This window comes from Poromitra crassiceps, assembly GCF_964638095.1.
Source record: "Poromitra crassiceps genome assembly, chromosome: 13".
Taxonomy (NCBI): Eukaryota; Metazoa; Chordata; class Actinopteri; order Beryciformes; family Melamphaidae; genus Poromitra; species Poromitra crassiceps.
Window position 1 is genome coordinate 13015960 of NC_139644.1, and position 13443 is coordinate 13029402.

At 44.4% G+C, this 13443-nt stretch overlaps 1 protein-coding gene across 1 annotated transcript in view; it reads left to right on the forward strand.

Annotated features, from left to right (window-relative positions):
• Positions 1–13443, forward strand: part of ern1 (endoplasmic reticulum to nucleus signaling 1) — a 34663-nt gene that overhangs the window by 6857 nt on the left and 14363 nt on the right. Inside the window, exons 2-7 of the mRNA XM_083648709.1 lie at positions 4161–4281; positions 7814–7847; positions 8121–8193; positions 8792–8864; positions 10974–11096; positions 12253–12354. Of these exons, the coding sequence (XP_083504835.1) occupies positions 4161–4281; positions 7814–7847; positions 8121–8193; positions 8792–8864; positions 10974–11096; positions 12253–12354 (526 nt within the window). The remainder of the gene's footprint in view (positions 1–4160; positions 4282–7813; positions 7848–8120; positions 8194–8791; positions 8865–10973; positions 11097–12252; positions 12355–13443) is intronic.

Below are 13443 nucleotides of genomic sequence, written 5' to 3' on the forward strand. Positions count from 1 at the left end.
GAGAAGGGCACACACACACAGCCGGCTCAGCCCACCATTCATCTGTGCAGAGAGAAGTTGTAGCACTCTCACTCTGTTTCATCTGTGCAGAGAGGAGTTGTAGCACTCTCACTCTGTTCATCTGTGCAGAGAGGAGTTGTAGCACTCTCACTCTGTTTCATCTGTGCAGAGAGAAGTTGTAGCACTCTCACTCTGTTTCATCTGTGCAGAGAGGAGTTGTAGCACTCTCACTCTGTTTCATCTGTGCAGAGAGGAGTTGTAGCACTCTCACTCTGTTTCATCTGTGCAGAGAGAAGTTGTAGCACTCTCACTCTGTTTCATCTGTGCAGAGAGAAGTTGTAGCACTCTCTGTTCATCTGTGCAGAGAGGAGTTGTAGCACTCTCACTCTGTTCATCTGTGGAGAGAGAAGTTGTAGCACTCTCACTCTGTTCATCTGTGCAGAGAGGAGTTGTAGCACTCTCACTCTGTTCATCTGTGGAGAGAGAAGTTGTAGCACTCTCACTCTCTTCATCTGTGCAGAGAGAAGTTGTAGCACTCTCACTCTGTTTCATCTGTGCAGAGAGAAGTTGTAGCACTCTCTCTCTGTTTCATCTGTGCATAGAGGAGTTGTAGCACTCTCACTCTGTTCATCTGTGCATAGAGGAGTTGTAGCACTCTCACTCTGTTCATCTGTGCAGAGAGAAGTTGTAGCACTCTCTCTGTTCATCTGTGCAGAGAGGAGTTGTAGCACTCTCACTCTGTTTCATCTGTGCAGAGAGGAGTTGTAGCACTCTCACTCTGTTTCATCTGTGCAGAGAGAAGTTGTAGCACTCTCACTCTGTTCATCTGTGCAGAGAGAAGTTGTAGCACTCTCACTCTGTTCATCTGTGCAGAGAGAAGTTGTAGCACTCTCACTCTGTTCATCTGTGCAGAGAGAAGTTGTAGCACTCTCACTCTGTTCATCTGTGCAGAGAGAAGTTGTAGCACTCTCACTCTGTTCATCTGTGCAGAGAGGAGTTGTAGCACTCTCTCTGTTCATCTGTGCAGAGAGGAGTTGTAGCACTCTCACTCTGTTCATCTGTGCAGAGAGGAGTTGTAGCACTCTCACTCTGTTTCATCTGTGCAGAGAGAAGTTGTAGCACTCTCACTCTGTTCATCTGTGGATAGAGAAGTTGTAGCACTCTCACTCTGTTTCATCTGTGCAGAGAGAAGTTGTAGCACTCTCACTCTGTTTCATCTGTGCAGAGAGGAGTTGTAGCACTCTCACTCTGTTCATCTGTGTAGAGAAAAGTTGTAGCACTCTCACTCTGTTCATCTGTGTAGAGAAAAGTTGTAGCACTCTCACTCTGTTTCATCTGTGTAGATAGAAGTTGTAGCACTCTCACTCTGTTTCATCTGTGCAGAGAGGAGTTATAGCACTCTCACTCTGTTTCATCTGTGTAGAGAGAAGTTGTAGCACTCTCACTCTGTTTCATCTGTGCAGAGAGAAGTTGTAGCACTCTCTCTCTGTTTCATCTGTGCAGATAAAAGTTGTAGCACTCTCACTCTGTTCATCTGTGCAGAGAGGAGTTGTAGCACTCTCACTCTGTTTCATCTGTGCAGAGAGGAGTTGTAGCACTCTCACTCTTTGTCGTGCATTCCATTGTGAAAGCCAGCCATACCTGAAGGGTTGTGCTGTTTTAACAGCATGGCTGTGTTGGTGAAGTTTACGCACACGTGCTCAGCCTCATACTCTGTGTGCACCCTCCGCTCAACAACAATCGTGACCCTCAGCGCCTTATCTCAACTGACCCACTGTTATCTCCCAGAGTTTGTCCAGCTACCTACTGCCCCCAGCTAGCCAGCTAGCTAGCTGGCTGGTTTCTTTACCCCTGGCTTGCTCTTCCACAGATACTCTAAGCTTTTGGCCCCCGGGTCACTGATTTGTAACGTGGGACAGGGTGGCAGTTATCCCTCCCTGACCTCAGGCACCGCCCCCCACCCCCCCACCCCCACCCCCATCCCCCTTCCAACAAAGGGCTAACCAGGCTGTATCCGGGTAGGAGGGAGAACAGTCCTGTCCTCTCCATCTGTAAGCATTCCCACAGTGCCATAAACCCTGTCAGGGAGGCGCTGTGCTTTCTTTCATGTGGCTTTGTTAAGAGTGTGTGGATGATTTCATTAGCGTGATGTAATAGCATGAGATAATAACGAGCTGACGGCTCCAGGTGGACGCAGGGATTATAATGTGTGAGTGATTAGCCGCTGAGGTGATTATTCACTATCTCAATGCAGGCGCACACATTTTCATCTGACCTGTGTGTGTGTGTGTGTGTGTGTGTGTGTGTGTGTGTGTTTGTGTGTGTGTGTGTGTGTGTGCGTGCGTGCGTGCGTGCGTGTGTGCGTGCGTGCTTGCCTGGGTGGGTGGGTGCATGCTCACAGAAGCCTGCCAGTGTATGATTTATATGGGTAATAATTTTGCATTTAGGTTAGAGCGGCACGATTTTGGGAAAAAAATATCGAATTGCAATTCTTTTCTGATATTGCAATTGTGATATGATTTGCAATGTCAGAGGGTGATAAGTCTGATCTGATTATTCAAATTTTCATTGAAAAACATGGTTGAAGAAAACCTGATGATTGTGGTGTGATTTTTGCGGGGATCCGTACCAAGCAGAGATGTTGTCATACAGTCTGTAGAATAAGATGTGTAGGAGACTTCTCTGCACGACAATATTTCATTTAAAATGTAAAAATAACCTTTAACAAATATTGCACCTCCTACGATCTGATAGATAGATAGATAGATAGATATGCTTTATTCCAGACTCAAGGTCCATACAAAAATACAATCAAATACACATAATACAAAAAAGATTAAAAGAAAACACAAAATAAAAATAGTCTAGTGACTCATTTTAAAAGACACCTATACCAGTGCTCCCAAAACTGAGACGTGCAGCGTGTGGCACTGTACGCAATGTTCACCAGCACCACCACAAGTTGATTTTCAGAATCATTTAGCCGACAGATAAACCTGTACATTACATTTCTCAAGACAGCTTGCAGTGTGTTCACTCCAGCACTCACAAACATCTCACTCGCACTAGTCCACCTGGGCCTTTTTAGCAGTATTCTCAGAGCATCATTATATGCCACTTGCAGTCTCTGAAGGCTGGCTTTTTTATAGTTCAACCACAGATGTGCAGTGTACAAAGGTGAACAATACGCTGTAAACAGAGTCAGCTTCACTCCATCAGTGCAACAACCACATTTACGTGACAATACATTTGCTCGCACATACAACATACGACTCTGACGATAAATGATAATTGCAGTAGCAGGCCTTATTGCTATTTTCCATTACATTTTGATGAATTGTGTGGCCCTAATGCTGAAGTGGCAGCTCAGCGTCTGTGATGACGTATCCGAGTGAAAATAAACATTGCTTTGACCGGAACAGGGTCATGAGGCGGGACATAGCATGTGATGTGGATGATTTGATTGGACCGTTCTGGGGACTGGAGTTCACGTTGGCCAATCCTGGCGCTTGTATGGCGTGTTCTGCCCCTACGCGATTGGGGCCCGCATAGAACCGGGCGGCCGGCTGCTTTCGTGCTGTCACGCAGAGCCAAGAGTGCTGCCTGTCGGCTTGGAGCGTTGACTAGCTGCGGTAAATACGATATTCCTGGAGTGCGAGTTTAACGAACCAGTCACATGTTCTTTGCATTCCACATTAAATGAAGACATTACCGTTTGTTTTATTTTGTATTACATGTTATTGGCCAAGTATATTATCATTTATAGGCTCGAAATTCTGCCCAGGTTACAGGCAGTGCCTGTCAGGCACTAGTAGGCGGACATCTTGCCTGCTCAGAATTGACTTCTCGCAATGAAGATTGATTGACAGCTGTCATGTCGTGATATGATTGGTTGAAATGGGGTAGACATTTGATAGTTCTTCGTGACATCAGCATATTGTAGATTTTACAGTTATGAATGAAATCCTGAAAAATGAACTTTTGATGTGAAAAAGTGTGGAAAAAACGAAAGAAATTAGATTTTTGTGATTTTTGTTGTTGTTGCATACATTATTAAATAGCTGCACTGGATACCCAGGGATGTGAGTATTTGTTCAGTGCTGCATGGAGATGTGTTTGTTTGCCTCACCTTGCGTTTGTGTTGTGTTGCTGTCTTGCAGGGCCTGTGCAGTGCCAGCAGTGTTTCCCTGCCTGAAAGCCTGCTCTTTGTGTCCACTCTGGATGGAAACCTGCACGCCGTGAGCAAGAAATCAGGCTCTATCAAATGGACGCTGAAAGAAGGTAAGAGGAGAGGACCGCAGTCCAGTGGAATTCACTGGAAACGGCTTGTTTTGTGTGCCTTTCTCAGGGCTCAGTTCCGTGTTCAGGTTACATTTGTAAAACCGACGTGCTTTTGTTGGCCGTCGCAGGGAAGACAATGCGATCCCCCTGCTTTTTTGAAGACCAGTCAGGTGTTTTGTCTCTCTTTTTGTGTGAAATCTGATTTGTCACAAAGGTTCTAGTTGGGGCACAGCAATTCAAGACAGGCTGGAAGTTGCACCAGTGAAATGTTCTACTCTTCTAATTATTACTGGTGTTTCCCCTACATGCAGTAATAGAGCCTGTCCTGACCGATATTGGATTTTTGGGGCCGATACTGATATTAAGGAGTAATAAAAATTCCGATATCGACATATCCGCTTATATTATCGGCTTATATATACAGTAAGCTGCGTGCACTCCTTTCTAGCCTACCGTGCCTCGTTGTTGTCCTCCTTCCCGTCCTCCACCTCATCGCTCATTTCTACCATCCCTCGTTGGTTTCCCCTCGAATTCTCGCCCGCTTTGTGGGCTCGCAGAAATATGAAATATGATTTTTTATTTTTTTACAAGAGGGGAAATGAGAGGAGAGACTAACCTTATTTTGTGCTATGGACGCTTCCAGGTCAATTCACACACCTGTGAGTAAAGCAAAATGAGAAACTTAGCGCTTACCTAATAATGACGGCATAACGCATAGGTGTAGGAAGCACGGGGACACGGGGGACATGTCCCCTCCAATATTAAAAGGTGCTTAAAATGTCCCCCTCAAAAAATAAACGAACCACTAAATTGTGTTATTGTGCCTCCGCATAATGAAAAGACTTCTCCATTCACGGTTGTGATCTGGGAGACGGTCGCCAACCTTGGACAGGTTGGCGACCCTGTATGTTCACACCGTGTGTTTGTCTAGTAGTAACGGAGGTTGGGGCTCTCAATGTTTAGCTCCTGGCTAAAGTCTGGAGAGCCTTCCCTGGCAGACGAATTACAACATGGACAGTATTTACCATGTTTTTCAAAGCACTGTAATCATGGTACCAAGGTTTTAATGATAATGAAAATTTAAAACGATACGGTTATCGCGAGGAATTTTATCACGGTTATCATTAAAACTGGTTATCGTTACATCCCTAATGGAAACATGGTAACATTGTATCTGTTGTGTAGCTTGTGCTAAAGTAAATGCCTGTTAGGCATGGAAACATGGTAACGTTGTATCTGTTGTGTAGCTTGTGCTAAAGTAAATGCCTGTTAGGCATGGAAACATGGTAACGTTGTATCTGTTATGTAGCTTGTGCTAAAGTAAATGCCTGTTGTTAGGCATGGAAACATGGTAACGTTGTATCTGTTGTGGAGCTTGTGCTAAAGTAAATGCCTGTTAGGCATGGAAACATTTTAACATTGTATCTGTTGTGTAGCTTGTGCTAAAGTAAATGCCTGTTAGGCATGGAAACATGGTAACGTTGTATCTGTTATGTAGCTTGTGCTAAAGTAAATGCCTGTTGTTAGGCATGGAAACATGGTAACATTGTATCTGTTGTGTAGCCTGTGCTAAAGTAAGTAAATCTCCTGTTAGGCATGGAAACATGGTAACATTGTATCTGTTGTGTAGCTTGTGCTAAAGTAAATGCCTGTTAGGCATGGAAACATGGTAACATTGTATCTGTTGTGGAGCTTGTGCTAAAGTAAATGCCTGTTAGGCATGGAAACATGGTAACATTGTATCTGTTGTGTAGCCTGTGCTAAAGTAAATGCCTGTTAGGCATGGAAACATGGTAACATTGTATCTGTTGTGGAGCCTGTGCTAAAGTAAATGCCTGTTAGGCATGGAAACATGGTAACATTGTATCTGTTGTGGAGCCTGTACTAAAGTAAGTAAATGTCCTGTTAGGCATGGAAACATGGTAATCATTAACAAAGAGGGGGGCCAAATCCAGCCTGTAATCAAGGTCACAGTGGGAAGGGTGAGCTGCTCTGCTGTAAATAGCACCTGTACTCCTATCTAAACATTCTGACTGTGTAAGCATTTACTACGCTTCACATGTTAATGTAGGCATCATAGGCTGCTAATGACATTAGATAAGTACAGACCGCAGGCTTATCGCAAATAGTGTGCTCAAATAGGCCTATCTGTCTTAACAAGTCGTTTATTATTGAGTCTTAGTTGGGTTTTTCTTCAAATAAGTGAAAAATATATGATCATGAGAATAGATTTGAATTGCACCTGTTTCCAATGCAAAATCACCTTGTTGTAAGAATCTTCTTGTATCAAGCAGCATTATCTTGATACTAGTGGAGCTTTATTTTAAGATGTCAGTTGTTCCAAGAACATTCTCAGAAAAGTGTGAAATTGCATTGGGAAAAAAATTATCCTTTTTTGTTTCAAGGAAAACTAGATTTGAAGACTCTTCTACTTTACTGATTGGCTTGTTAAGATGTCATTTTTTTTGCAGTGTGGCTTACAGGCTGGGTACACCTAATACCCAAATCATGAATAAACATGGATGCCGGAGCGACTTCCTCCGCATCATCTGTTTTTCTGGAACGGCTATTGAATATAGATCTGAGCAGTTCTGGGTCACGCTTCACAAAAACACCTGTTGTATTCTAGCCAGGTAGCCTTACACCCTAGAACCAGCAGCGGGAAGCCCAAACCTTTGCCTGGGTTCTAGCCACTACGACCCAGATCAGCGGTGACGGAACAGGTCTCTCCCCTCCTCACACTGCGTGCCTGTCGCTGCCTGTTGGTTTTCCTAACAGACTTTTTAGCCGCTGAGCCCAACCGCCGTGGTCCTTCTATGCGACAGAAAAGCATTGTTTTTCAGCTCATCATCCGTCTCTGTGCAATTCCATATAATGAATGTTGATGCTGCCTGGGCACAGCAGTCACTGACACCTACAGGTAATCCCCCTCGTCCACCTACTGTTGTTGACCCCCTCAGGCACCTCCACCCAGCTCCACACCATCTGGCCCACACCCTGTATGTTCACACCATGTGTTTGTCTAGTAGTAACGGAGGTTGGGGCTCTCAATGTTTAGCTCCTGGCTAAAGTCTGGAGAGCCTTCCCTGGCAGACGAATTACAACCAGGCAAATTTTTTGTATTCAAGTTTTTTTAAATCCAATTCCAAAACACATCACACACCCCCCCCCCCTCCCGTGTTTTCACCAAGTGTGGGATGGGTGTTTGGTATCAGGGTCATCATCGGTCTCTTCAGTGAAACGTTAGTGTGTTCTAGGCTGTGTGTGTTTACAGGGTTTGATCTAATATCAGTTCATTAGACAAACATGCCTGCGCCTTCCTAGGAAATCATGCAAAGCTGTCCTGTTTGCAGAGATGACAGTCTCATGTTGACTACAAAGGAATTTTAGCTGGACTTTGTGTTCTGTGTGCGATCGTCTGTCATGGCTATTCATGTCATAGGCTTGCTCAACAGCTTACTGGCCGTGGTTTGCATTGTTGATTCATATTCTTGTCTGTCTTCTTGACTTACATCTTTGTCTCTGCTCACAGATCCAGTTCTTCAGGTCCCCACACATGTGGCCGAGTGAGTATTTGTCGCACGTGTGTGTGTGCGTGCGCGTATATGTATACCTGCACATTGTATGTTGATCTGCATGTGTGTGTGTGTGTGTGTGTGTGTAACAAAGACACATGTGAATGGGAAGCTGTTTGAGCTCATACATCTCTCAATTGAAACCAAATGCTTTTTTTTATTATTTGCTTATGTGATTTCCTAAAAGTGGTATTTCAGTCAAGCTTTACCTACGTATCGTGAGATAGAACTTTTTGGTTATTTGGTTTCATCTTTCCCCCCCAGGCCAGCATTTCTGCCTGACCCCAATGATGGCAGCCTGTACTCTCTGGGAGGAAAGAACAACGAAGGGCTGACGGTAAGAGAGGACACACTGTTATCACAAATTCACCGCTTCTCTCGGTGCCAAAAGAAAACGCACTGCTCACTCAGTTCCCTCATTCAAGACAAGATATCGTTCTCTCTTCTGCAGAAAGTAGTGCACGGTCGTGCTGATGCACTGCAGGAATACTCAACTTGCTTTGCCCGGGAGCCACGTTTGCAAAATGACAGGAGGCCAGGGGCCAATTAATAAACAAACATTAATAATATACATTTTTCTGTAGCAGATTGAAGGTATTTGGGGTGTCAGCCGGAGTTTAGTCTGACAATTTTGTGCACATAGGATAGGATAAGTTAAGTTAGTTAGTAGTTAGTACATGTAAGTACCTGGTTGGTGAGCAGGTGGCGATATTTGAGAATTTAGCTGGAGCTCAGTCAAACTTTATAGTTTTCATTGTGAATTAGAAAATGACCAGGGGGCAACTTGGCACCCTATCACAGGCCACATCTGACCCCCGGGGCCGCAAGTTGAGTATCACTGATGTTCTGTATGCAATGTATTGATATAGCACACAGAGCATGCTATAGCTGTCTTATGATGATGATGATAATGTTGATTCATTGTGTTCAAACAGAAATTACCATTCACTATCCCTGAGCTGGTCCAAGCCTCTCCCTGCCGAAGTTCTGATGGAGTCCTTTACATGGGTAAGACCCCAACGCAACTTTCACAAAAGATAATGTCAGATATAGAAGTATGTATTTTGATCGAGCGCATTGACACGATTGTTCCGTTTGTTGCATTCTCCTCTCGTAGTGACTAGGGATGGGTATCGAAACCCGGTACCAAACGGTTTGGAAATACCGGAGGATCAATAAGCTTTCACGTTAACGGTTCTCTTATCGGTACTGGAGAAATTACAAAATAGATTTCCTATAATTGCTACCGCTGCTACATAAACGTCATCTCGCACATTGTATCTCACCAACATCCGTAAGACATGCCTATGATATATTTGAAAGAGATCGCTCGCTTTCTCTCCGTCTCTCAGACGAGACTGACGAGACACAACAGCGAGGAGCCATGTGTGAGAGTCTGCCCTGCTTTCTGTGTGTGTGTGTGTGTGTGTGTGTGTGTGTGTGTGTGTGTGTGTGTGTGTGTATGTGTGCGTGTGCGTGTGTGAGCGTGTGCGTGCGTGCGTGCTGTGCACCGCCCCCTCTGCACTCAAACGAGTCGCAGTGAAAAGAGAGAGAAGGAAGCGATCAACAACAACAGTGTGGATTACTTACCGTATTTCACTAGAGAGTCGATGACGCCGACAATGCTTGTTGTCACAAGTGCAACAAATTGTTCGCTTCCCGTCGCTAGTAAGGGTGGAAACACGAGCAATCTGTCTAAACACTTAGCGAAAGTCCATCAAACACAAGCTACTCGAATTACCCCCGGTTACCCCGTTCACCTCCTCAGGTATGCCATGTCAACATGGAGCAGCCTAGCGCCCACACACAGAGTTCACTATGCGAACACGGGTGGTTAATGATTAGAGTCAACATTATCCAGCTGATTAGGGGTGTGTTCCAATCTGAAGTCAATCATCAGAGGCTCAGAGCATCATCTCAGCTGGACTTCAGAAATTCTGTTTTCCTTTCAGATCAGGAGGTGGGTGGGGGGGGGGGTTTAGTGATTTGGGTGACTGGTGTGCCACTATTTGAACAAAATGATAGCGGAGATGATTTGAATTGTTGCGGCGACGAGCGTCGTCATCCATAAACGGGTGCAGTCAAAGTCCCAGTTTGTCTCCCCACCTAAATTAATTGGTGTTATCCGACTTGAACAAAAGCCGTTACACCGCATTTGCGTTTGTGGTCATATCCTGTGTTCTTCTGAATTTGCAACAGTCAGATTGGGGAAGCTAATCTAACCCTGGTGACTGTGCCATTGTTTGAAGGAGACGGGTGACATTTGCTTCGCCGCGCTCATTATCTGTGCAGCTCTTGTCTTCATTCAACGGACGCCACTGCTAGCACAAAGCTAGCTGCGCACGCTAAGGTCTGTAAATGCTACGGCCTTAAATGATCCTTACGCACGGCTGATTTTGTGCCGGGCAAACACCCACCTATCCATTTAAGAAGTGTGTGCAGAGTGGAGTGCTCAGGCCACACCGGGATTATCTCTAAAGAGAAGGCACTGTTTCCTCATCTCCCTTTGGGGCCAGCCCTGATAGTAGACCTAGGTTACCTAGGTCCTGCTGCCACGCCCCTACGCCAACTGAGTGTGGAGATGCCAGTGTAAAGAGGCCAAAGAGGCTTGTTATTTAATGGTCCAGTCAACAGGCCACACCCAATATACCATGCGAACATAACACATTTAAATGGCTACAGTTGATTTTGCTTGACTGAGTTTGGCACACATTATCACACACACCCTCTTGGCCACAGTTTGGACATTTTAATACAGGCATGTCCAAAGTCCGGCCCTGGGGCCAATTGCGGCCCCGCGGACAGATTTGAAGTGGCCCTCGGCTTGTCTCTCAAAATATAGCCTAAAGTATCGGTTAATCAAGCAAGTTCAATTTGCATTTTTTCCCTTCACCTAACAATGACGGCGCTACCATACAGTTTGTACAAGCACCAAGTAGGAACAGCACATGCAGAACTAATGTTTTCACATGGTAAACAAAATACTTAAGAGTACAATTGTATGTGATTTTTCTTTTTTTTTCTTTTTTATAACTCATATGATGCGAATAGAAGTGTTATCATCGTGCCAGAGGTAAATTATTATGATTATTTTTGTATGTATGCCCTTGTGCACAGGTAAGAAGCAAGACCTCTGGTATGTGGTGGACCTGCTGACCGGTGAGAAACAGCAGACGCTGACCTCCTCCTTTGCTGAGATGCTGTGTCCGTCCTCCTCTCTTCTCTATCTGGGACGAACAGGTAAAAGAAAAAAATGCAACCAAAAACGTCCCTATTCTTACCTCTCCATTCACAAATCACACGCATTATTTATGTCTGTCACTCCAAAATATCTAATTATCTCAACGCGCCATCTGTTTGTATTGCTGCCTGTCCCGTTTAATTAAGCCGTTAATTTACTCTTAATTTACACTTGGCCTGTTTGCCTAGCGTTCTCTAAGTTGCTGCCACACCCTATTCACAATCACAAATGTCGTTTTCTCACCTAGCCAGTCTGCCACCCCTGAATGTCTCATTATCTAGGCATAATCTATTTGTATTGCTGCCCATTCATCCCATTTAATTAAGCAGTTGATAGTCTTACTAATCACTCGGGCCTATTTGCCTTGCATTCTCCAACCCCAGGTTGCTGCTGGCACACCCTAGCTGCTAGGGCCTAGCACTAACAGACCAGCACCCCCGCCCCCCATCCCTGTAGGTCCCTCCATGCCTGGGGAAGCTGGGATGGTAACTGGAGATGAGGACCCCGGAGCGTGAGAGGCTGAGATGGTTGTGAATGACACTTATGTAAAAACCCTAAGAGCCAGGTGTCAATGCAAAGCCCAGCTTCTCACACTCTTCTATATATCCACGATCTTGTTTCGTGTTGAGTGCCCCCCTCTCTCTCTCATTCTATGAATCGCTTCCTTTGAGGCAGAAGAAATTCAACACCGCGCTAACCATTTGTAGCTAGCAATGTATACTTGTATGTATACTACAAAACCGGACCTTTTTGTGTGTGCACGTTACGTAAGGAGAGTGGTGCCGTTTTGAGCCAAGCTGAGTATTAAATCTCCTATGGAAGCAGCGGTAACACTTTATAATCATGTTCAGTAGTACCGTAAGTAATTTATAAGCTATTAGTTAATGATGAACTAATCATTTACAAAACGTGAATATACATTTGTAGATGATTAAGTAGTAGTAAGTCATTCAAAGTTTTTATATTCCAACCTGCCTCTATACGCATTTGTTAATCGTGATGAGCAAATCATTAGTAAATGAAAAGAAATCATGAACTAATAGCTTATAAATGACTTACTACTCAACGTTATTATAAAGTGTTAGCGAAGCAGCATTTCCTTTTCCTGTGTGTATATATAATGTCCCCCCTCTTCATTGTTCATCTCCACTTTAGAGTACACCATCACTATGTACGACACCAAGAGCAGAGAGCTGCGCTGGAATGCCACTTACTCCGACTACGCCTCCACCCTCCCGGACGACGACACCAAATACAGTAAGGCCCTGGCACATAGTGGCTCTATTGTAGCCTTAGTTTCTAACACAGCACAAGCCACAGGATGGTGATCACATCACGCAGCGCAACCAGTTAAAGGAACACGCCGACATTTCGCCTTTTTGCCATATTCCCGATAGTAAAACGAGAACATGGATACCCGTCTCTTCACTGTGCGTGCATTAGGAAGTGGCGATGCGCCCCTCCTGCTAACTAAAATGCTAGTGAATGGTACAGCAGGCTACCCCCGTAACTGTTCAGTAACCAAAAATACACATTCCAACAGCGCCAAAACACTCACATGTGTACATGTGAGTGACTCGTGTACTCACCACGCGATGAAATAAGAATCCAGAATTAGGAGAAATGGTCATTTCCGAAGCAAATACATAGCCCAAACTAACGTTACTTCCGCGTTGACTGAGGCGCATGCGCTGTGTGCAGTCATCTACCATTTTAGTTTTACTGTCGGGATTCGGGAATATTGCAAATAGGCGAATCTCCCAAAATGTTGGCGTGTTCCTTTCATTTCACATTTTATAATCTTATGATGTCCTCTAAAGACACTCCACAAACAAAAAGATATCCACAAACTACTAGCTTTTTCTTCAGTCTAAAAGTTACAAGGGGCAATTTACTAACAGGTCAAATGACTCTGCAGTCGGCACGTTTTTTTAATCGGATCTGCTCGGATCTTGAAGTGATATAAATAACACACCCGGTGGAAACGCTATTTTTCACCCCTTGAGAACGGACACCGGTGATTTCCACAGGCTTTTTTAACGGTTAATTACTTTAAATTGTGTTGACATTGTGTTTCCATCTGCTGCCTTGCCTTGCCTACACTACAACACGTGAGTTTGGAGAAATTGGGGAATTTTATATATATATATTTTTACAAACATTTTCATAACGGGAGACAGACTGCAATCTGTCAGGTTAAGTAGAGCTACTGCATCTCCAAATGACAGACATGATGTGATGCGCACATTAGACACATTACTATTGCTGAGCAATGTAGATCCGTTTCTATACATTTATTAACTGTTTATCCAGCCATGACGATATCGCTGCCGCAGTTTATGTATT